This window comes from Homalodisca vitripennis, chromosome 5 (genome assembly GCF_021130785.1).
Source record: "Homalodisca vitripennis isolate AUS2020 chromosome 5, UT_GWSS_2.1, whole genome shotgun sequence".
Lineage (NCBI taxonomy): Eukaryota > Metazoa > Arthropoda > Insecta > Hemiptera > Cicadellidae > Homalodisca > Homalodisca vitripennis.
This window is the reverse complement of record NC_060211.1, coordinates 115,200,930-115,224,683: the sequence shown is the minus strand read 5'-3', so window position 1 is coordinate 115,224,683 and position 23,754 is coordinate 115,200,930. Positions and strand designations below refer to the sequence as shown.

General features: G+C 33.7%; 1 protein-coding gene across 3 annotated transcripts; it reads right to left on the bottom strand.

The window, feature by feature from the left end:
* Window positions 1-2,137: 2,137 nt before the first annotated feature.
* LOC124362752 lies at window positions 2,138-22,204 on the bottom strand. Of its 3 annotated transcripts, none has more exons than XM_046817506.1 (7): window positions 21,186-22,193; window positions 14,414-14,437; window positions 11,267-11,475; window positions 8,651-8,796; window positions 8,207-8,366; window positions 6,949-7,146; window positions 2,138-3,259 (listed from the first exon to the last, which is right to left on the bottom strand). In XM_046817506.1, exons 1-7 carry the CDS (start codon window positions 21,701-21,703, stop codon window positions 2,760-2,762), a joined length of 1,755 nt encoding a protein of 584 aa, XP_046673462.1. In that variant the 5' UTR covers window positions 21,704-22,193; the 3' UTR covers window positions 2,138-2,759. The 3 variants fall into 3 exon arrangements, with proteins under 3 accessions (XP_046673462.1, XP_046673463.1, XP_046673464.1); XM_046817508.1 differs by having other exon boundaries at window positions 3,011-3,259; window positions 6,953-7,146; window positions 21,186-22,204; XM_046817507.1 differs by lacking the exon at window positions 14,414-14,437 and having other exon boundaries at window positions 21,186-22,191.
* Window positions 22,205-23,754: the final 1,550 nt, after the last annotated feature.

Below are 23,754 nucleotides of genomic sequence, written 5' to 3'. Positions count from 1 at the left end.
TTGATTAAATAGCACAGACACTTGAAAAAACACATTAATTTTCAAATATGGAGGGTTCCTCAAACGAGAAGGATGCAAAAAATATTATCGAACAAAAATGTCTTACTTTGACCAAAATACACCCTAGAATTTGTCACATAAGTTCTAACACATGTATGTTGTGGGTGGGTCCAACATACCAACTGATCAATTAATTTTGGTGTGTTACTGTTAGTCATAACAGACACTACATGCAACATTTAAAAAGTACAAATATATTTACTATGTATACAAAGTTAAATATATACCACTCTTGGGTCAGCATGAGAGGTTCCGCTATCATCCCACAGCAGACAACATCCTGGCCTGGAGAGCGATTGGTTATCGACTGATGGTTAGTTACCATTTTCAATTTCGATATAGAGGTTGTAGAGGTGGAGTTCCAAACCAAATTTCAACCCCATAAGTTAACTCATGTCAGTTTAATTAATTTAATTTTCAAATACTTCGCGCAAAATTCGTCTGAAAGTTTTGTTTATGCAACTGTCATACAAGACAGAAATTTGCTTTTGTCATCAGCTGATATGGTTTGTTTTTAAATATATGAATACATTGAGTACCCTAGATTTGGGGAATAATAACTTTTTTGTAATAGTTCTATATAAATCTCTACACAAGCAGACGCAAACTGAGTTCATTTTGGTCTGCAATATCATGAAAATAAATCAAAACTACATTGATTTTTAGACGCCAGAAGGTATCCCCTCTGTTTAAAGGACAATATCCTAAGATAATGAAAAGAACTTGTTTAAGTATATACAAGTGTTTATTATATAAAACAGTAAATTGTAAGTTATCACACCGTTATCCAAATTACTATGTTCCAAATTTCAAGACTCTAGGTCTTTGCAAAGTTATTTTAAAATTGTTAAAATACTTTTACTTGATAGGCAGACAAGAAAATGAGTTTGAACCTTTTGAACTACCATGCTTCATCTATCCCATTTGTCATCAATACATCAATAATTCCAGTCAATATAATACAGTAAAAAGGTTATTCACTGTTATCAAAATGACATTGCAAATTAAGTTAACAGCTTTGTATGAAACCAATAGATCGAACAAAAAAACTTCCATCACAATACGTTGACAAATCATGTGATTAATGAAGAGTCATATGATTAATCTTCATAATGTTCTTTTATGTTTTTCTCACTGCCAACATGACCTATAACTGTTGTAACCAGAGTAAATGTTTAGTAAGACCATAATCAAAGCTCCCGATTGAATATTGTTTACCATTTTCAATAACATCTAGAGGTAGAGAGTATCAGACCTATTTTCAACCCACTAGGTCAAGACGTTTTTCAGTTATCGTGCGGAAGATAAACAAATATTAGTTTTCATTCATCAACTGGCAGCAGAGAACATTCATATCTTAAACCACACTGTGTAATGATCTGTGAAGCAGCATCATCCCTTCTGTTATAAATGATCTTATTATAATCGTTTGTCAGAATTTTATGAATATTGTCAAATTTTTTGAAATAATCTGGTTAATTTGTATAACAAGTGAGCTGTGTACTAAGCAAATGGTTGGCAGTTTTTGTATTGTATGAGTATTATCTTAGTGTATTAAATAAAAGAAGTCAATTAATGAATACAATCATTTATAAGGTGAATTATAAATTTAGGCTGGACTGAACAATTTTAAATTTGTAAACTATCAATTAATCTTGTAAGTGTTTGAGCACTGTGAAACCATGATTTAATGTATATAATTTTAGTAATTAAACACATTCTACCATTGCCATGACTATCTTCAAAGTTTCCCGGTGTTCTCTGTGTTGAAATATTGCTTACACAATTAAAATCTTGAAATATTACAGCTTTGCATTGGTGAGCTATTTTCATTCAAAAGATTCTAAACTGAAATATTAATTAAGTGTCAAATCTTTTAATCTGAAGATGGAACATCTAAAAGATAGTCATAATTTTATGTATTTAATGTATTTAATGCAATACAATTAAATCATTCTAATTATTTAATCATTTGTTATATTACAAAATTGAATTCCTTTATTACAAATTCTAAGCGTATTTTCATTCTTATACTCCGAGATGATTAAAAAATAGGGGAAAAAATACAGTATTTAATAGGAGAGTATTATTTTATTTTCAATACATACGTAATTTACACAAAATATACAAATACTATGTTTATTAATACAAAAGAATAAAATAAATCTATAGTAAGTACATTCTAACTTTGTTGTTACTAAAGAAAGTCTTAGTGTGAAGGACATGATGTGTTGATATAAACAAACACAAACTTATTCTAACTTAAATACTGTTACATGCTATACTTGTCTAATATTTACATTTTTTACAGTCACATAGAATGATAAAGCTAAATATCATGTTTCAAGAATTTTTTTCAATATGTAGTATAAATTTATATTTTTTATTATTAATAAATTCCATTTGGATTGGTGTGGTATTGTAATAGAAACACAAGCTAAGAAAAATAAATATAAATAAGCTTAATGATTGAAATCCAATTCTATTACATCATAATGTAATAGTTACACAAATGTTACAGTCATATAGTGCACAAAAATTATTTAATAGAACATAGGAAAAGCATAATTACAAGTTTGACCATCAGTTTAAAAATGTATAATGTCTGAAATAGACAACTCAGTTAAGATGTGACTATATTTTGATATACAACTATTTTATAAATACTGCTTTGAGATTGTTTGGTATGGAAATATAGATTACCTTTTCTTCTCATTTTCGTCATGATTCTGCGATTTCATTATCACTTTTTGAACGATTATGTGCTTTCTCAACTGGTGGCCTTCCAGATCATCGGCCCACGTTATCTCTTCAATGGAATCTCCGTCGTCTCTCCTGATGGTCTCCAGGTGTCTGTGGGGAGGTGTGTTATATCTCTCGGGCTTGTGATTGTGGTGACGAATTTTGTGATTCTCGGCCTCGCCGATTGCCTGTAGGGGGATACTCGGTGCTGTTACATTTGTCGGCTGGTACTCCCTGTGACTCGCTTTTATATCTGGTTTCTTAATCACGGTGTCAGAATTTACTTTGTGGTAATAAACTGCTCCCGGCTTCTCAGACTCGGGGAACTCCATCGTGCAAAGATCGATCATTGGAAACAGAAGTGTGTCAAGATGAAGGGTCTGTCCAAGTGTATGATTGGTGTTATTAGCGGAGAGGGCACGAGCAACCAGGAATCCGGGGATTGGTCTGCTTGTGGCTGCACACAAAATGCATCTCTTTAGTATCAGGCAGTTTATTAGTTTTTATTAAAACACTACTCTTAATGGGCAATGGATAACACATGTCCTTAAGTAGGTTTAGAATCATTAATCAAATATTAAAATTTTGATATTATAAATTAAATTTTATATTTGCCATAAGTAATTGAAATTATTTGTATTGCTTGCAAATATGCACTCAACAACTAACTCTGTGTAACCAATAATTATAGAATAACATTGGATTGAATTTAAATCCAGTTTTACTCTTTTTGCATCAGAGAAATGATTTTTTTTCAAAACACATTTTATTATAGCAATACAAAAACAAAAAGATTATAGAAGAATAAATAATGAGCTGGTGACATCAGAATCATGTAGGAAAGCGATAATGGCAAAAAATCTAGTGAATGTAAATCTGTTGTTTCGATAATTACTGCTACAATGGATTTAAGTGGCCGAGTCTGTCTCTAGCCCTTAGCCAACTGTAATGGCAACTTTCAACTGCTGGAGACAAATTAAACTCAGTAACATTTGGATGTATGGAATATAATTAACATATAACAAAAGTCCTGGTTGCCAAATGATTTTCTGTGTCCATCATTTTTATTTTCAGTGATGGAGGATTATAAGGTTTATTCTGACTTGGGAAGAGTGGACAAAGTTTGATAAGACTTTTATAAAAGAATTTGTCCTGGGAATGTTGAAATTGATCTGAAGTCTAAGTTTATTATAATCTGAATATAATTTAACGCACTTCAGAGGATAATCATATGTCCTTGCTGTAAGATTTGAAAAGAGAATCGTCACTAACACAGATGTGATATGTTCAAAGTTAATAAATTCATAATTCCCGTAAAATAAATTAAAATCTTTATATCTTGTGTACAACTTTTGAATTAAATTATTAAACCAAATGTTCATTGTAGATAATGCTATAAAACATTTAGTTACTTGTTGGCGTAATTTATAAACCACTTAAACCAATTTTGGGTTTCTTATGTTAATGCATCTGTTTTTGATCCATGAATAGTTAGTTATGTTAAGCGTCATAAATAAGTATAAGAAAAAAGGAAAAGATATACAACATATTGCTTAGTTGTGAAGAATGCAAGTAATACCTAGTAGCAGTAGCCTGTTCTATGCTTTTGGCGTTGCCAGTGCAGTAAAATGATTTTATGTACTTTTGAATACATTATGGATCTGAATTTACAATCAATTTATGTGATTATAAGTTGTTCAGTAATTTGTTTTTAACAAAATAAATTTTGGGGAAGCATTATTCAAATATAAAATAATCTTTGGGAAGAATGATATGTTGTGGTTTTTTACAGGCATGTAGGTTGGAAAACTATTAAGGAGAAGTAAAGAGTTTGGCAGTGTTTATGTTTAGTTCAGATGTCAAGTATTTTCTTTTTTTTACTTAAAATGATTGTTACTTCATTAATTTTGTTCTAAAGCAATATTTAATCCTTCATAATGTTTTGTGTATGATTAAACAGTGTTCTAGTATTTGTATTCTAATGTATTTAAGCTGAATTGTTTGATTATTTACTTATACAAATGATTTACTTGCTTTAACTGATCATTTACTTAGACAAATGTATTACTTGCTTTAACAATTCTTTAATTATGATTATTTGACATCATTTGAAGTGATTCAAATAATCTTTAGACAAGAAACCATATAGCAATTGTGTATTTAAGATTTTTCACCCAGTTTAGAGTTGTTCAATGTTTTAAAATACATATAAAACATTTAAAATAAAATAAAAGAAGGCACTATTTAATGATTGTCCACCATGTTATTCTCGAAACAGACTTGCATATTAATACAACATATATATAGGCAACATACAAAAGCATAGTAAGGCATATAATGTCATATACTAGGAAAATGTTAAATGTAAGTTGATAGAATAAAGATCCAACAAATTTTATAATGAGTGAATGATGTATAATGATGTCACGTATGTGATGGAAATTCTCTTTTACAAAGAAATGAGCAGTCATGAAGTCAGCAAATGAGTGAAGACTGGAAATGTTTTTTTTTTATGTTTACTGAGAGTCCAAAACATATATTAATATTAAAACATGATTGCTGTTTATACTCGTAGTTAATAAATATAATGTTATAAAGCAATAATTTAGATATTGTACTGAACTATACTATTTCATACAAAGCTATCACTCACATTGATTAAAACTGTAGCTTTAAGTACCTCAATTATAGCATCACACCAATATACTAATCTATATTATACATTTAAATATATAATATTTATTAAATATATAAATATTAATGTAAACTGAACAAAACTTTGTTGCTGTTTTAACTTTTTAAGAGAGAAAGAAAATAGTTTTGTTAGTTTTCCTAGGTTTTTTTTCTGTGAAAAAAAAAAAAAAACAGTTGCAAAAGCAATGTCTTAGTCAGAATTTTTGTTAGAAGACATCCATCTCTCCTAGATTGTCCTATGTATCTTCATGAGCTTTGGGTTTGCAGACAAGAATTAAGAGAGATATAAAATTTCTTGTGCATAACATAGCTACAGTGAGAAGGGCATGTCAATGTTAACTTTAGCTCCAGTTGACCTTCCTTAACGTCTAAAACTTGGTTCCTCCACCGTTTTTAGAGATTTTGTCTAAAACATTGTAGTGTACTTAATAGTGCACCTGATGAGAATGAGAATACCTCTTCAACTAGATTACACTATGTTTTGTATTCTAGGTGTCTGATGTCAAAACGATCTAAAGAGTTCATTTTGAGCTTCTTCAACACAGATTGTTTTGGTACTCTTTGGACAAACAAGACTCCAGATTCTAGGAGTCAATTTCATGAGAGTGTCAGATTCAGACTACAAACTAAGAGGAAGGTGAACTGAGCTAAACTCAACATTCCATTAAGAAAGTTACTTTTTATAATAGTAATAAAAAGTGCTCAAACCAAAGCAAGACTTTCAGAATTTAAATTATACTCTCTTAAATCTTTCGAATTCCCTTTAGGAATATATTACTTCTGTAATTTGTTTCAAAAAAGTTTTAGTTGAATAACAATTCTTAAAGATAAATGTTTATTCATAGAATTTTGTACAGTTATGAATAGTTTAAGCTTTTATTAGAAATTTACTAAAATGTGATGGCTGAATTTTTGTATAGAATAATATGTATGTAATACAAAAATCTCCTTGCTAATTTTAGAATGGATTTATATTTCCAAATGATTATTACAGATTTATAGACATGTTATAAGTTTGTATTTTTGACTAGTATCAAAATAAAATATTCTCTTTAAAAATTGAGAGCAGGAGGCAACAAAGAAATTTTAAGAGTACCCATCTATTATTATATAATCTACAATTTAAAATCTTGATGAGGCAAGTTTAATAATGTAACCTGTTAAATTTCTTGTATTTCTAATCTAATTTCTTTTTTGTTACAAATTGGCAATGGAATTAAATGAGAATTTCTAAATCAGATGGCATAGAACGAGTTTAAAGCAAATATTTTATCTTGAGGTACAAGAAAGCTACAATTCAGAAATTTGATAATACTGTGTTCGCACAAAATTCCATGCAAGAAATCTATAGAGAAACACTCAAGGGTTTGTGTGCAAGCTGTTAGACTCTAGTGGTATGTTAAACTCTCTCCAATTGTGTTTGGCGATCGTTTGGGTTTGCTCACTACTCACATGCCTCTTGGGAGCAGTTCATGGGGGCAAAGTATTTGTCGGAGGGCAGGAGAGCACCGTCCTCATCCTCCACCTCTACTGCCAACCCAAAGTTGCGGCCGTTGTCTCTCCATGCCTTCACAGCTCCTCGGATGTTCCACTCCGTCCACAATTCCCCATTAACAGATAGCATCTGGCTGTCCAGCAGTTTCCTCTTCACTGTAAACACATTATTACTTAGCACATTTCACTCACTAATGTTTCAATCACCTTACAAAATAAGTAGCTTAAAGTTTGGAAAAGGTGGGTCCTAATGCACTTGAGAATATTGAGGAATTCATTCTTCTATGTTGACAGTATCGTTTTAATTCTTCATCCATGTACTCTACCCTAGGTACCACTTTATACTGAATTGATGTATTACAACTTATCTTTTTATTCTTAATTATGCTGCTCCACATTAGAGTAAGTTGGTGGTTTTAGAATACTGTTAAAAAGTAAGTGCACATTTCTTAAAAAAAGTGTATTTACTAAATTTCATTTAAAAAACTACACCACTTTTCTCAGGCTACTACTACTCATAGTCATCACAAGTCCTATCCCTATGAATTACCTACAAGCAGAATGCTTTAGCTTATCAAGAGTAATTATTTTGATTATAAATCACTTTGTTTCCAATTTTCTATCACAGATAGACTCAACATCACTTGAGTCAAAAGCTTCATTAGAGTTATCAACAGAACAGTATTAGTCCAAATGTAAGATTATCATGCTAAGATTTTCTTGAAAGTCCTCATAAATGATTACAAGGATACAGGACAGAATAATCTAAGTCACCCATTCATTGAATATCTCTTAAATGGCTGAAAGAAATTCAGATACTGGCATTTGTGGAAGTACTCTGGCAGTTGTATTAGAACCCAGTGAAAGAACACCAAGTCTTTTAAACTAAAGTGGAAATTGTTTCATTATTATTGGTAATAGTAGCTCTTACTTCAAATATTCCATAACAAACCTTTCCCTCTAACACACACAGGGTCACCAGTTATGTCAGAATGAAATTAACATCGTAAGTAATTAAGTCAAATAAATACACTTTTTGGTCTTCAAAGAGGTAAAAAGACCAATAGCAGTGTCTGTAATTTACTTCCAGTTATCAATTATCTATCTACCTGATTTAAGTAATGGTGTCAAGAAATTTTATTTTTGTAAGTAAAGAAAACAAAGTTTTTTAGAAGCAAGAGATACATTAGATTCCTGTTGTAATCTACGGCCTTACCTCTGTGTTTCTTCAGAGAGCGAGTGTACCAGTAGATAGAGACTCTGATCATTTTGTCCTCCCCAAAGACGGGATAACGTTGCTTGGCCAAGCCATCCTCACTGGGTGAGTCTTCTGAGTCTGCGGGGGGACATATTTCTGTTGACGATGTTGTATTACCCTACAAGAAAAGTTGATTTTTAATGCAAAATGTACATCAGGAGATTCAAACTTTTTGTTTTCCCCTCCAAAAGAGATAATAAGACATTTACTTATTTTATGACCAAATGTCTTCTCAATTGTTAATTATCTTATGTTGAAATAAGCTAAACATTAAAATTTTCAGTACTCTATTTAATGCGTAAAATATATGTTTTTATTATATTTTGTTTATAATATTTTTGTCTATTTGTGTTAGCTACAGAATGGATCAAAATTTTTTATCATATGTTTAAAAATGTTTACCTGAGAAAGTTTATAAAGACGAAGCTTAGCTGCAACAATATTCACTTGAGTGCCTTGTAAAGTGTTTGGGTACGACAAATCAAACAGTAGATTCATCGCTTGTTTGTCATTCCAGAGTTCTGCGTCTGTATTCCGAGGAATATCACCTTAAACACATACATTGTTCATTATTATCGTAATATTGGTACTTATTTTTATGGTATGTAGGATTAGGAATGTCAAGACTATCTTTGGTTAAAGAAGAAATGTCTTTCTGGAAACTGGATTTCAACAGTCTATCAATAAAGTTATGACCAGAAACTCTCTAGTTTAGAGTACGTAAATTTCTAGAGTTTCTGTTAATGCCATCTTCCATGTGACTACAATTGATCTCACTACTTGATGAAAAACAGTTGATCTTAGGATGCATCAAGATCACACATCAAGAATGTCCCATATACCTAATGCACAAATCTACCTACATCGCCTAAATTGTAAAATCTTTAAAATATGCTAGCCGATGTTGCTACTTTCAGCGAGAAAGTAGCTAAAAGTCACTTTAGATTTTCCAACATTTGTTATGTTTAAAAACATATATATATATATATGATTTTTAGAACTAGAATATTGTCCATGAGCAAAGCACAGCAAGTGCTTACAATACTCAAAACGCCTCAAGAAATACTTGCCGAAGCCATCCAGGTCTTTTCTCCTGGCTTGCCAACTGTCATACAAGATCATCAAACAGAAAATATCAAATTGTTTGCAGAAGTATTGTTGGTACAAATGTTACTATATTTTGGTTGACCTTCCTAATTGTTCAACTTATAAAGACCTCTGAATAGTTAACTTAATTGGCAAAGTTCCAGACTTAAAGTTTCATCAAATTTTGAGTAAAACCTATTATAAAATTAAAAAACAAATCAAGTAATTTGTAGAGAGGAATCGTATGTTCACAGCTTGCTTAAACCTGTTGCATTAATTAACTTGGGCTCTGGAGAACTGTAAATGGTCAGAATTGTAACCATTATAGGTTTAATAGCCAGATCAACAAGAGAAAACTGCTCTGATAGTTTATATTTTTATAATAGGCCGAGGGCCTCTCCAGACGCGGCCGGTGGGCGAGCTAGGGTTCATCACTCATCCAGAGCAACTCTGGACCCGACAGCGCCTTCTTGTCATTGTGTTACCTCTTTCGTTACTGTACGTTCTGCTCGATCCAGCGTTACTCCTTTTTATCGGTTTGTTGAAGGTGGTTGGATCCAGTATCCATGTTGTTTTAAGTGGCTGAACTTTTGAGCATTAATCAAGGCCAGTCACTTGCCTTGATTGTAGTAAACGCTAGTAGTATTTGTAGCATTTCATTGTAGTAAAATATGACTATATTAGATTCATAATTATAACTGTCGCATTAATTATTACTTTGTATTATAATACGTGATCAGTGCGAAGTTTGGTCATTGCTGTCACATAATTTTGTTGGACATCATAGCCGCCCATCGCATTTATTTGCCGGGACCAAAATTATACTAGTTTGAATTATACTGGAAATTGGTGTATCACAACAGTTTTAGACTAAGTTGGAGTAGTATAAACAAATGAACTAGTGTTTAACCTCTCAACTGGATAGTAGCATTGTTCACACGGCTAATGTTTAGTACCGAACAGTATGACTAATATTAACAATAACAATAACATTAGGATAGTATTCAAATTAAATAATAAATTACATAAATTTGTTTTGGAATTGTCACTAAAATTACTATTATTACTACAGCATTGTACATATAAGAGAGTTACAAACAAACGTGTTTAACAATAAATGGAAACTTCAGAATCTTGTATAACAATAGCGTTGGTAATAAACATATCCTAACCCCCCATGGATGTATCATAGTTGGAAATACAACAAGAAGTGGTTAAATAACAATATAATTGAAGTTTTCCTGTTAATTTTTGTAAAGCAAATGTGATATTACTACGTCTATGACGAAACGTCCTTAATTAGGTCAATTCCTTTTGAATTAATCAATGGCAAGTGCACTATTGTGTTTTAATAGAATAAGAAAAACAATACTGATAATTTCATGAATTAAAAATAAATAAATATTTGCATATATATATATATATATATATATATATATATATATATATATATATATATATAATATATACAATTAATACAGTTCTTCTCAGAATGTTGGCTTACAACGTGGTCCAATGGTGCAGATTGACTACTCCTGGTTGGGTATTTGAAATATAAAATTTGAAAAATGGTACAAAATAGTAAAATTTCCTAAAATACCTAATGAGACATTTATTTTGCAAGTTTTTTAAGGGAAGTTCTGATATAGATGTAGTAGTTTATACTTATAATTTTTAACCTAATTTTTTCTCTTAGATATTCAAATTAATATCAAACAGTGTTATAACTTCATATTTTATAACATCACATCCCCATTCAAATTTTTATATGATAGCTCCCTATTACATCTCTGCCTCTTAATTGGTGCATCGGTTATATTCGCCTTGAAACGTGTCGGGTAATGAGTATAAGTACAATTAATAACAATACTCTGATAACACTTCATAATTGTCAAATATGAGCAAGAGTAAATGTATAGTCTGCCAACTTACAAGAGGGGTAGAAGCTCTGAATCTTCTCAGTGTAGACGTCTCCAGGAGTAAAGGAGTTCTGAGGTTTCATCTTCTCGGCGATAGCGCGGAGCAGGTCCTGCTGAGGCTGGGACGCAGTGGCGTTGCCGCTGAATGAAGGAGGGGTGCCCACTGGCCACAGGATGTTCATGATCTGGTTCTTTATCGTGGCCAATCGCATCTCCTTCAACCTTCACAGAAACATCTCCTGTAAGCTGTGCTCGAATGTTGCTTTCTATAATTTAAGTTTTGTTGTAGCCCTTCATGATGAAACTGATTTGTTGTTCTGTCAAGGTTTAGGACAGTAAAATTGAAATATCACTTTACAAGGCACAAAGATACATCGTTTTATCCATTCTTTGCAGAGCAAGATACTATAAAACTTTCTACTTGAATTCTACTGAATTAGCCTGATCTATACTAATTGTCCTCTGTTGTTAGACTATTTATAGTAGTTGTGACCTGCAGAGAGGATTACTAAATTAAACATCATCACAAGATTTTTTAAAACTATTTTTTAATTTTCCACAGATAGTTTTTTAAGGTCTTATACGATACAGACCCTAAACGATCTAGATTGTCTGCTTATTTTGGCTATAAGGACTGACATTTATTATGCAAAAGCCCAAAATGCGTTATTTTGCTTATTTAAATATGACCGATACCGTGCATTAATGCATACTCAGACCAAATTGGCCTTGCAAGCTAAATGTCTTTCCTGAACAATCGATTAAAACAGATACTCCTAGTTTTGTTCATTGTTGCTCTTTGTGTTCATTACAATTGCAATCCAACCTCCACGTAAGCGGAGGAGCAGGTTCAGAGGAAAGACGGCAATCCACGTATTTGTTTGGTCTACAAACGAGAATGTTTATGCGTCTAGACTAGGCTCGGGTTATGTCTGCTGCTGACACGACTGATGGTGGATTCAAATAAAACAAGAATTAAGAGCCAATCACGTCAAGAGTAGAAGAAACTAGCCCAGTCAGCGACCAACAGCCCGGCCCGTCTGTCTTTTCATTAACTATGACGTAGACATGGTCATGGAGGCTTATAAACGGCATTGAAGCTTCTTCTCCATTCTGTGATATATTGGTGGACTCTTGTGATAAGTTGGTTGGAATTCTGTGGTTGTGCGAACACAATCACAACAGAGATGGCAAACTCGTGAGTGTGCCTATATAACTAAATCATCCATCGTGATTTCTCATGCAATTGGTTTCTCCCTGAGTTGTAGCAGCTCAGAGAAACAATATAAAGAAAATCATCTGTTACAGGTTACTCTATCGTTTCGTTCGTATGAATTCAACCTTGGATTTCTGGATTACATCCTAAAAATTGGGGAAATTATTTTTATGATGGGTATATAGAGTTACGTAGGCTTTAAATTTAAAACATAACTTATATAGTATTTTTTTATAGTTTACCAATATTATTTATTGAAGATCTAGTGAAATGTATAGATAAAAACAACTCTGAAATAAACCTAAAATATAAGATTTTATTTTTATGAAACTTCCGAACTCTTGCCTACTCTCCGTCTGTCTCCAGTTGCAAAGTTGAATCCGTACCCATTCACCACTTCGTGTTGTTTGGAAGTCTAATATATAATTTTATTGTTTCCCAATCTGAATTAGGGTTCTACGATTTGATTAGAAACATTATTTGACGACCACACACAGATCACAATACACATTATTTATCCACATACTGTATTAAGTATATTAGTTAAGTAATCAAAAGGAACTCCATTGCGTTGTTACTTTGTAATAAAAGACTATAACTACCAACTCCATTTCATTAAAGGTAATTAAAACAAACTCAGAGTTAATTTTAGTGAATCGTAGCATTTAAACACACAGTTGGTTGTCATTAGAATATTATAGTCTTGCATTATCATTAAAACATACAGCAATAAACGTTAAATAATACGGCACATTAGTTATTAGAAATATTAATTTTTTCATGCACATTCTAAATTATTTACAAGTATTTCGATTTTTGTTAAGATTCTTCTTAACATCAAACGTGGTCGACCAAACCACTAATCTGAATTGAAATTGATATACTACGTCTTTTATAGTACCGTATAGTAAACACAAACAGTATTGCGGTTTCCGACTATTTACTGAAATTATTTATCGTATCTAATTAGATATTTGAATGGAAGAGAGCGTGAGGATTGAAAACGCTTCAGTTTATTGAACTGTTAATTTAGAAAAAGTGATTTCTACGAACTGGACACTTGTTAGATGGTAGGTATTTCATGATTTGTTGTTGATACAACAGGGTATTTGAACAAGAGTAAGGAAGGACGGGTAGCCAAGGACGTGTCTGGTAGAAGGAGAAGGGGAAGGGGATGTCTGGCCACTCCATGTGATTTAGACATAAGCGTGCCAGACAGTACGTGACCTATTTAGTGCCTCGTCTGTCTGTCTGTGAGTCAGACCTGGTCCCGAGCAGTCTAGCGTCTACCGCACCTTCAGGCACGTGCCTCGTCTGCAAATCGTCCACAACAAATTCCTCCAAGACTCCAAACAAAAATGTTGTGCAGATTCTGGTTATAAAGGCAGTGTAACATTTTATATTTGGAAAAATAAGATCCAAATATATTATAACATTGGAATTACACTGGGCCGTATTTTGTACGTAATACAATTGTTAATAAAGTTTTAAACTTTTAGTTCCAATACGACACATCCCTGGTGCGTTTTCTTAGAGCATCTAATAAGGGCTATTATTTTTCATCTTGTGTATCTTGGATACTGAATTTAACATAGTTAAACCTCTTTGATTACAGTATATTTGCGATAGTTAAAATTTTAATGCAAAGCTAAGCACGCAATCCTAGGCTAGTAAGTCTGCTTATTTGTGGACGATGGATGTGTTTGATGGAAATTTCTCATTTTTTATACGTGCAAATAACTTTTCTAAAAATCTATACCAGTGAGATAGCACACACTTTAGTAGTATACCTGTTGGGGAAAGGGTGACCGGGTACCCCCAAAGTGGTTAGCAAAAATTATATGTGGATGTTAAAAGTGGCGTATTTTTGTTATTGCAACGCACTGCGCAATAAAAACTGCAAATCATGCTCATGCGCACACACTTCATTTCCAAATGCCTTACCTCTCCAAAGTGATATTGAAAACACTGAAAGCAATTGAGTAAAATTAAAGTTGGAAAACATATTTGAACAATTATCCACACAATTACCTTAAAACTAAAATGTTTTATTTTTATGGAACCAAGTTATAAATGTACTATACTGTTATATTTTGTTTTGTACATTATAATACCACAACAATATTGTCTTAACGCATATGGGTATACTTACTCCCACTTACTCTTCCCACTTTAAGTTCTAAAAACTGATATTAATGATGAAAGAACAGAATGTGCTCATTTTATTTTAAGCGTTCTTTACATTTTTTTATTCCAAATTGTTGGGTTGTATATTTCTCTTTTCTACTAGACCCAATACTTCAAATACATCAGCCAATGGTTTGAGTAAAGAAACAAGTGTACTAGACACATAGGGTAGTGATGTAAGTTTGGCCGACCTGCAAACATCATTGTCCGTATTCCCATTAATCTTTTCTTTAGACCCAAAAAAGTCCGGATTAATGCGTAGTCTAGACGCAGACATGTGGAGGGCAGGCCGCAGGTCACACGCGGGTTGTTGGCCCTCGGTTTTTGGCAGTCGGGACCGGAAGTGCCAAAACGCGACCGACGTCTGCTCGTCTGTCTGTCTGCGTGTCTCGTCTGCGTTTTTTTCGCAGCCGGTTCCACCCATGTGCGATACCAGCCGCTCTACCCATAGATCCAATTCTGCGAACATCGTATCTTGCCACTACGTGCTGCCTACTGTATCCGCACAGACACAAGACAACAGAACCCTTCTCCTCACAACTGGACAGAATCAGTTTTCCAGAAAGTTTTCCTTGGTTAGTTTTGCCAGAAAAAAATTGAAACTCATGGAATTAATGGGAAACAGCTTAACTGACGACAGAATTCATCGAGTGGGTCAACAAGATATAATAACGAGTAGAGATTTTTACCGACTTTTACGCCATTATCTTAAATCTGGTTAATGAGCGTAAGTGTAATTTCAATTAAATATTTCTACTGAATTACACGATTTAATATGTATTTTTACAAATGTCTGTTATTTGATGTGTCATTAATTTGTCCTCAATTAAAAACAACAACAATGCAAATTTACGCAAAAACGTTGTCTCACGCGACCAGACAAACGCAATAGCCTAATAAGCCCTAATTTAAGTGTTAAGTCAGACATAAGGTGGGCCGTGGCTAGAGCTATCAACAATTTAACACGTATAAACTGGAATAAGCAAGGTCTCAGTCTAGTGCGAAGATGGGCCGATTGTTTAGTCTGCCTTACAATGTATTTATCCTTCGATATTTTAGGATCAGTTTGTGGTGGCTCGGATCCAGACGTCTCTCACCTGTTTGTTTTCCTGCTTGGGAGAGACGTGCTTCTGCTCGTTTACACGCGATCATTATCTTATTTTAAGCTCAACCTGCCAGGACGAGTTTAGAACCAGTAATTAATTCACGTCGTCACTGCATTTATCGAAGACAAATGAAAATACTCATAGCGGAATATTGTTCAAGATTCATTTCCATTTATTTCTTTTTACGCATTATTTAATATAATTAATTTATTAGACTGATGGGTTAGCCATAAAACACATTTAATTCTCTAAAAAGTCCAACTTTTATAATTTATTCTAGTTGAGTGATGATGACGATAACAGCATTGTGGAAGATTTCGTATAACCTAGGTTTCCCGTTCCCCCCGCCCCATAAGTGTTTACTCCCAGTTCCACTTTTTCTTTGGATCTACTTCTAAATATTAACGGATTAAAACTTCAGAACAATTAAAAACAAATAAGATTTTTTCCTGTTTTCATGGATTAAGAAAATAAGAAATATATCATAGTACTTAGTCCTATAAGGACCTTCGCTCTTGCGGAATGACATAATATTCAGGATGGGTAAGATTGGGGGTGTAGGCCGCATCCTGTCCAGATCCACGAGGAAGAAAAGGTATTACAAAAGTACCGAAAGGTGAAACTTTATACTCTAAATCAGGGTCTTTATATTTGGTTTAGCTGCGCTTATACGCTTATTCTTTGTAATGCCAGTAACATAAATGAAAACAAACGGAAAAAGATCAATGAAAGGGTTGCAGTAAATGTTGCAAATATTGTACGACTCCTTTCGGACACGTGAAAGATTGTCACCCACTCAAGTGGTCACGTGACCTGCACCCCTTAGCTCTAAAAGTCACCTCGGCACGTGTCTTCGTCTGGCAAGTCTGTGACCCCTAAAGAGCCTAAAGTCCAAACGTACCGAGTTGACCCAAGTTATCGTAAACGACAAAAATGTGATTTTATAATAAAATCTAATATAACGAATTAATTAGTGCATACTGAATTAATAAGGTCAAATTTTGTGTCAAACATTCGTTACTTTTGCGTGTTCGTTTATTAACTTTGCTATAGTTATTTTTATAAAGTATATAATTTTATTGCTTCAACAAGTGAGTTACTTCTTTACGAGTAACCAATAAGAACGTATAAAACAACTTCACGACCGTCATGGATTATAAGTGCAAGTGTGAGAAAACTTAGCGGCCAGAATCTCTTGGTCCCCGAGGAAGGAACCGGGCACGATGACTAGCCAATGTTTTGCTATCGCGGTTGTAGTAGGCCACACGTAAACTGACACCTCTGGCAGAGCCGCTCAGCTGAGACGAATGGGCCAGGCAGGAAAAATACGTCGTACAGACACTGGCCCCAGGCCGTCCATTCACTGACAAGGATTGATGATCAAATTCCTCTCAAAATTCGTTCTCAACTTCTCCAGTTTACTGTGGGAAACATCGCACGCGCTTTTGCTCTGTTAGATGGCAGTGCTTAGTGGTTTGGAAGTGTATTCATAACTGATGACAAATTTTAACTTTAAGAGCGGGCTGTAGTAGAGCGACCTTATGTTTCCCCCATAAGAACAATGTTAAACTCGTGCAGTCCTACGGCCTTAATTGTATACATTCATAATCTCGGATAGCTGTGATAAAATGTTTTTAATGGCCAAGGCCCAATGGCAACCAAAGTGGCAACCTCTGCTTGAGAGAGACGTGCTTCTGCTCGTTTACACGCGATTATTATCTTATTTTAACCTCAACCTGGCAGGACGAGTTTAGACCTAGTAATTAATTCACGTCGCCATTGCATTTATCGAAGACAAATGAAAATACTCATAGCGGGATATTGTTCAAGACTAATTTCCATTTATTTCTTTTTACGCATTATTTAATATAATTAATTTATTAGACTGATAGGTTAGCCCTTATTCAAAAGTACGTTTTTTATAATTATTCTAGTTGAGTGATGACGATAACAGCATTGTGGGAGATTTCGTACAACCTAGGTTTCCCGTTCCCCCTACCCCATAAGTGTTTACTCCCAGTTCCACTTCTTCTTTGGATCTACTTATAAATATTAACAGATAAAACTTCAGAAAAATTAAAATCAATTATGACTTCTCCTGTTCATAGAATAAGAAAATAAGAAACATCTCATAGTACTTAGTCCTATAAGGACCTTTGCTCTTCTGGAGTGACATGATATTCAATGGTAACCAAAGTGTGAACATGCGAAAATCATTGAAGATTAATCTACAAAGTAAGGATAAATAAATTACATTATAGACGTAGTAACCTCAAAAAGGGTCCAATACATGTGATATCCAGTGATTTAAGGCTGTTATAAACCTTTATTTATATTTAGTTGATATAAGTTCGTAAATTTAAACCTAACACAGTTGTAAGTTTTCTACTTTGTTTTCTAATTATAATGCACTGAAGCTATCTACTCCCCCTCTACGTTTGTTGCATGAGATGCCAAATAGAATGGGATAATTATAACATACATGCAAGTGCTAATTCTTGTCAATTATTGTCTGCATTAAATTAAGCACCTCTTGATGTTCCTTAAAGTCTAAATTTACAAAGTAATGCATTTATTTTTGAGCAGCAATGAAAAGCGTACGTTCCTTTAACCGAAAAGCGTTTTTCGAATCACACGATAACCTAGCTATAACGCTCACACGCACTGCAAACGGCTTCCCGGCTTGTGTTATCGCGGTATTATTATACTGATCCTTTGTATCCAGTAACACATCACTCTTAACTATTGAAATGTTAGTTTCAACAATTGATTTAAAATAGCCGTTTCTGGCAAATTGGAAAAGCATGGACGCCTTACGTTGGCATTTATATATTTGACTAAATATACTGATTGTTTTATTTCCTATTGTGAATTGTATAAACTGTGCATTATAAACTGGTATGTAGCTTCGAGAACTTAACGGGCGAGTTAAGCATGTTTAAGCGACACGACTGTTACGCAGTTTTTGTTCCACATTACAATGTTTTACTGGCGCTGCACTGTACGCATTTATACACAGGAGATAATGGTACTGTACTGTAAATATACTGTAAGAAAAAAATGAAAACTTCGCAGTCTTTTTACTTTAAAAACCAACTTCAGTTAGTATAAGTGTTTTTACGAAGACCGCTCTCTCAGTCATAAACATTATTAGTATTTTAGGCATGTACTATAATGTCTCCTTGGCGATTTATTAAAGTGAAAATATGGTAGTTTTAAATTCGATTTTTTTCAACAGAACATACATTATTGTTGAATTACCTGTATATATAATTATAATCATGTGTGGATACGTATAACCGTGTATTTAAAGTATAAACTTATAAAATATGTATTTAAAACCTAATTTATTTTGAAGTGGATACACTGGAGTCGAACGAACCCATTTATATCTTTATTTAAGCCCAGTCGATTACTTTGTAGCCTATTAAAATCCGTGTCTGAGTTGGAATTCCAAGCTGGTACCCTTAAAGTATGGATATAGGGCATTTCATTTCATTAATATAATAAATTTAAAAATGAAAAGCATCGATATAAATTTAATCGTGTGGAATGCGACAAAATTATATAAATGTATATACTGATTTGCTATTTCCACATTCTACAAGTATTACACGTTTTAAACCCAATTACCTCTCAAATAATTAAAACAACTGCGCTTAGGGTGTTTGATGTAGCTATGGGAATCCCGGAATCAGAGTTTAAGGTCTCTTAGTTTTTGTAAAATACGTAAATATGTGCATTCGCCATCCGAAAATGAAAAGAACAACACTACCTTGTAAATATAATTTGTAAAAGATTAAATTCAAATGTGAGTTGCAACCGAAGACAGTTTTGCTTGAGAATAGGTACTCGTAAAATATCTGCTTATACAAAACAGTTACCAAATATCTCTTCCGCATGATCACCTGGAAGGCGAGTTATACCTCATTCCTTATTTGTAAAGCATCATAACCATAAGAAATGCAACTTGCATGCCGAATTTCCTATCCAAGAACAGTAGTAATAAAAACAAGGGAACTAACCCAGCAACATCAACACCAGCTGCACTGAAACGCTCTACGAGTGTGTACATGCTCTACATAACTACACACAAATAATAACGTATCATATTTAACAATGTAGTTAAAATATCAAAATCATGTTTTGCTTGGGTAAGCTAATTATTTATATTGGTAGTCTATAGTGTATATTTTATGTAAATATGCTGAAGAAAATTTTTAATACTGTTTTAGTTACCGGTACCGAAAACCACTTATTGTAAAATATTAAAATTAGAGCCCCTTTAATTTTCTTACGTTAATAAAATATATATTTATTTAAATAAGGCCATGATTGAACAATCTTAGATGTATACTGTACAGGCAAGAAAACTTACGAAATTATAAAAAATAAATAACATTATGTGTATATAAATATTAAACCATTTACTAGACATATGTAGAAGTTACATACTATTTTCTTAAACCCAACTAAAGTAACTAGAATAGCTGCTGTCAAATTATCGGACTTCATACATTGCAGAAAATGCTTACTGTGAAAGAATAATTGTTAGAATTTGTTTCAAATGGTCTTTTTATAGAGTAAGGTCCTTATATACTATTTCGTATAGAAGAGTGTGTATATATATATATATATATATAGATATATATAATATATATATATATATATATATATATATATATATATATATATATATATATATATATAATATATTTCGGTGGAATATTTTAGGAAGATATCAGAATAGCTTGCATCTCTAGGTGAACGTGCAAAGAAGACAATATAGATATACATTGAATACGTCGATAAAGTACTAACCAGTAGAGTCTAAACTAATCGGAAAAAATGATTGAGACTTGTCGTTTCTTGTGGTAAAGATGTTTTTTTTTCATCGACATTTAAAATATAGTTCTATCTCCAAACACAGGCAATGGTAAAATATTAGAATAATCTATTTAAAATGTGCATGTAAATTAATTGATGTATTCAATTACATTATCTTTTAAAGTTACGAATAAATGTTGTAGAACAACATAACTGAGTTGAAAAGGTTTTACATAAACATTAGCTTTAGCATTGATTTGTTTAGAAAGATCTAAAGCTTCTCAGAAAATTTCCATTTAATATAATTTTCAATATAATAGTTTGTAATTAGAATAATTACTTCCATGTATTTTTATACTAGAGTTTTTACTGTTTATCTTACAAGTTTAAATATTTAAAATTAAGAACGATTATAGAGAATAATATAATAAACAATTTAAGATTATAAACAATTATAGAGAATAATATAATAACAAATATATTATCATTGACAGGTGACATCGCTATTCAAGTATAGTGTGCTGTCAAATAAATGCAATAATTCTTACACGAATCAATGATAAATTTGAGGATATCAACAAAGGAATATTACTTACTTTTCTCTATTGTCTCTGTTTATCTTCTGAAGCTGGGGGTAGAGCGGCTCCTCCACAGTATCCGTGGAGTTGTAGGGCAAGGAAGCAGAAGTGTTGATGTTGTCCAGGATGAGCAACTCCCCACGATAACCGGCCAAGTCCTCGGCGCCGTCGTCCCCTTGGAGTTCCTGCGGGCTGTCCTCCACCAGGTCCTCCATGGGCATGTCCCCCTGGGGCAGTTCGTCCTGCACCTCCAGGCGGCCTTCTAGCAGCCGGAGTTCGTCCTCCGTCAACCCCTTCAGCACTTCCAACAGCGCTACGTTCAGGTTCCTACTCTGTCGGAAGGACTTGGAGATCTCCATGAGCTTCTTGTCTTCGTCCGATGCGGGGTCCTTGTCCCAACGGCGGTCGTGGCCAGGGCCCAACTCCGAGGAGACGCGAAGAGCCTGAGGGCGAGAGTGGACGGGGGTAGTCTCCAGAGCGAGGGCGAGCACCAGCAGCCCGAGGATGCGGTAGGGTGTTCTCGTGTTCCGGGTCATGTCGCAGTCACACGCGCGAGAGTATCAATGGTAGTGAGTCTAGCGCCCGCTGCGCGCCGGCCGGGGAGGGGAGACGCTCGCTCAGGGAGGGAGATTTTTCTGTCTAATCAATTAGTGTTGACAGACTCCAATCTCTGTTTACACCTGCGAGTATCGCGTTTATCGTAGCACAATTTCGACCGTGATAATTCAGTGTTTTATCCAAGATAAAACGAGCCGAGCTGAACGATAAAAGATATGAATGGACGAGATAACGTGTGAATGTTAAAGTCACGAAATACTGTTTGTGACTCGTAAACCCTTGAACTTCCCAAAGTCAAGATGAACCAAAAGCCTGCTGTCGATAGAATAACCGGGCTCGCCGCCGACGTCGGTATTTATGCCCCCCTCCAGCCGGGGCAAAAGATTTTTGATTGGACCGTGTTTTCGGCAGAAAGAGCGCAGTAGAAGATCGGACGGGAGCATGCATAAAAGATACACACTCGTGGTGTGGAGCTCGCCAATCAATTCTTCTAATAGAGCGAAGAAGGAATTATTTTAATGTATTCAGGAGAGTAGAAGTAGAAGTAGAGGTAGAGGTAGAGGAGGAGAGGCGAGGTGAGGCTGTCTAGACAGGGGCAGGGGCAGGCTAGACGTGAGCTACTCAACTATTCCCCTCACAGCTGTTCAGGCTACTCACCTGTCACAAATATACCACAAAAAATCCGACTTGTCAATCTTTATTATGTCACTCGCTACATCGTTTAATAATCTACTAAACCAAGTATTAAAGTTAAAAACAATACAAATTGATCACAAAATTTCATTGTTCCCAATTATCAAACAGGCTTTCAGAAACATTTACGTGTCTTCCTAGTTGGTTAATTACACAGCACAGTATATTATTTACACGTCAGAGCTTCGTCTAGAATAAAAGCAGTCGACAACATAACGTTCTCCACCCTCTTGAATCTGACTTGTTGCAGCGCGAACCTCTTGAATGTAAAACTTTACCTATCGGACGTTAAACTAAACGTTAGTGAATACTATAGATATAATATCGATTATAATAATTCTATAACAATAGCCTGGGAAAAGATTGGCATAAAACATTTTACCTACCATAAACCGAGTTTATAGACCTATAATATATACCTGTACAATATAGACAATTTGTGATATTTGTGAATTTTGGATTGTAGCCTATACAACTGAATTTTATTGTTAGTGGGAACATTTGTTTCAAAATCCCAGAATTCAAAAGGACTCTTGGAGGATGCCCGTTCATGTGAGCTTGTGTGTGTCAGTCGTGACCAAGTACCCAAATTATTTTTTTAGAAATCCAAATTTAAGTTCACGGCATAAATTTGTTGAAAAAATAGAAACGACGTCATAATTCACTAATGGTAAAAAGTAAAGGTATGTTTGAAGTCTGTACCCATAGTTGTTTAAACCTTTTAACAGGGCCTACCACAAAAGATCAGGTTCATAGGCCTACATCACTAGCTAGGATACATAGTTGCAAATAACTTTATATGAAAGAAACAAGATTTTTCCGGACATTTGCCATCGTTCAGTGAAACAAGAAAACAGTAACACTACGTTTCGAGATCTGCAATCTGATCTCTTCTTCAGGTAAAGAACTAACCTAATACATATAACCTAACTTTATATGTATTATAAAAAGACCAAATTTAATAAAAATGACGTAACTTTAATCAACTCCATTATATTAGTGTGCTGTACTCCTGAAATTTGCACAGTTATAAGAACAAACTTGAAAAATACTTACATATATATTTATTAGTTTTAGTTAACTCAAATCCCACATTACATTTTGAGGTTACAAAATATTATGTGTTAGCAACAAATATAAAGACGATTAAAAAGTAAAGACGGCACTTGCTGCGCACAATATTTACAATGTGTATTTTGTAAATATTATAGATATTAAGCAATTCCTGATCAGAAAGTACAGTATAGTCCAATTAGTTCCGGCATTTTAAAGTACTTGAATGTACGAATTGATCATAACCCGTACAAACTTCAGACAAAACGTGTCACTTCAAATC

Coding starts and splice junctions, on each gene's coding strand:
- LOC124362752 (XM_046817506.1), bottom strand. CDS start 21,703: ATGACCCGGAACACGAGAACACCCTACCGCATCCTCGGGCTGCTGGTG. Junction 8,367..8,650: donor GTCTTTATAAACTTTCTCAG/GTAAACATTTTT, acceptor CTTTTCTTGTAG/GGTAATACAACATCGTCAAC. Junction 3,260..6,948: donor GAACTGCTCCCAAGAGGCAT/GTGAGTAGTGAG, acceptor TTTTGTGTGCAG/CCACAAGCAGACCAATCCCC.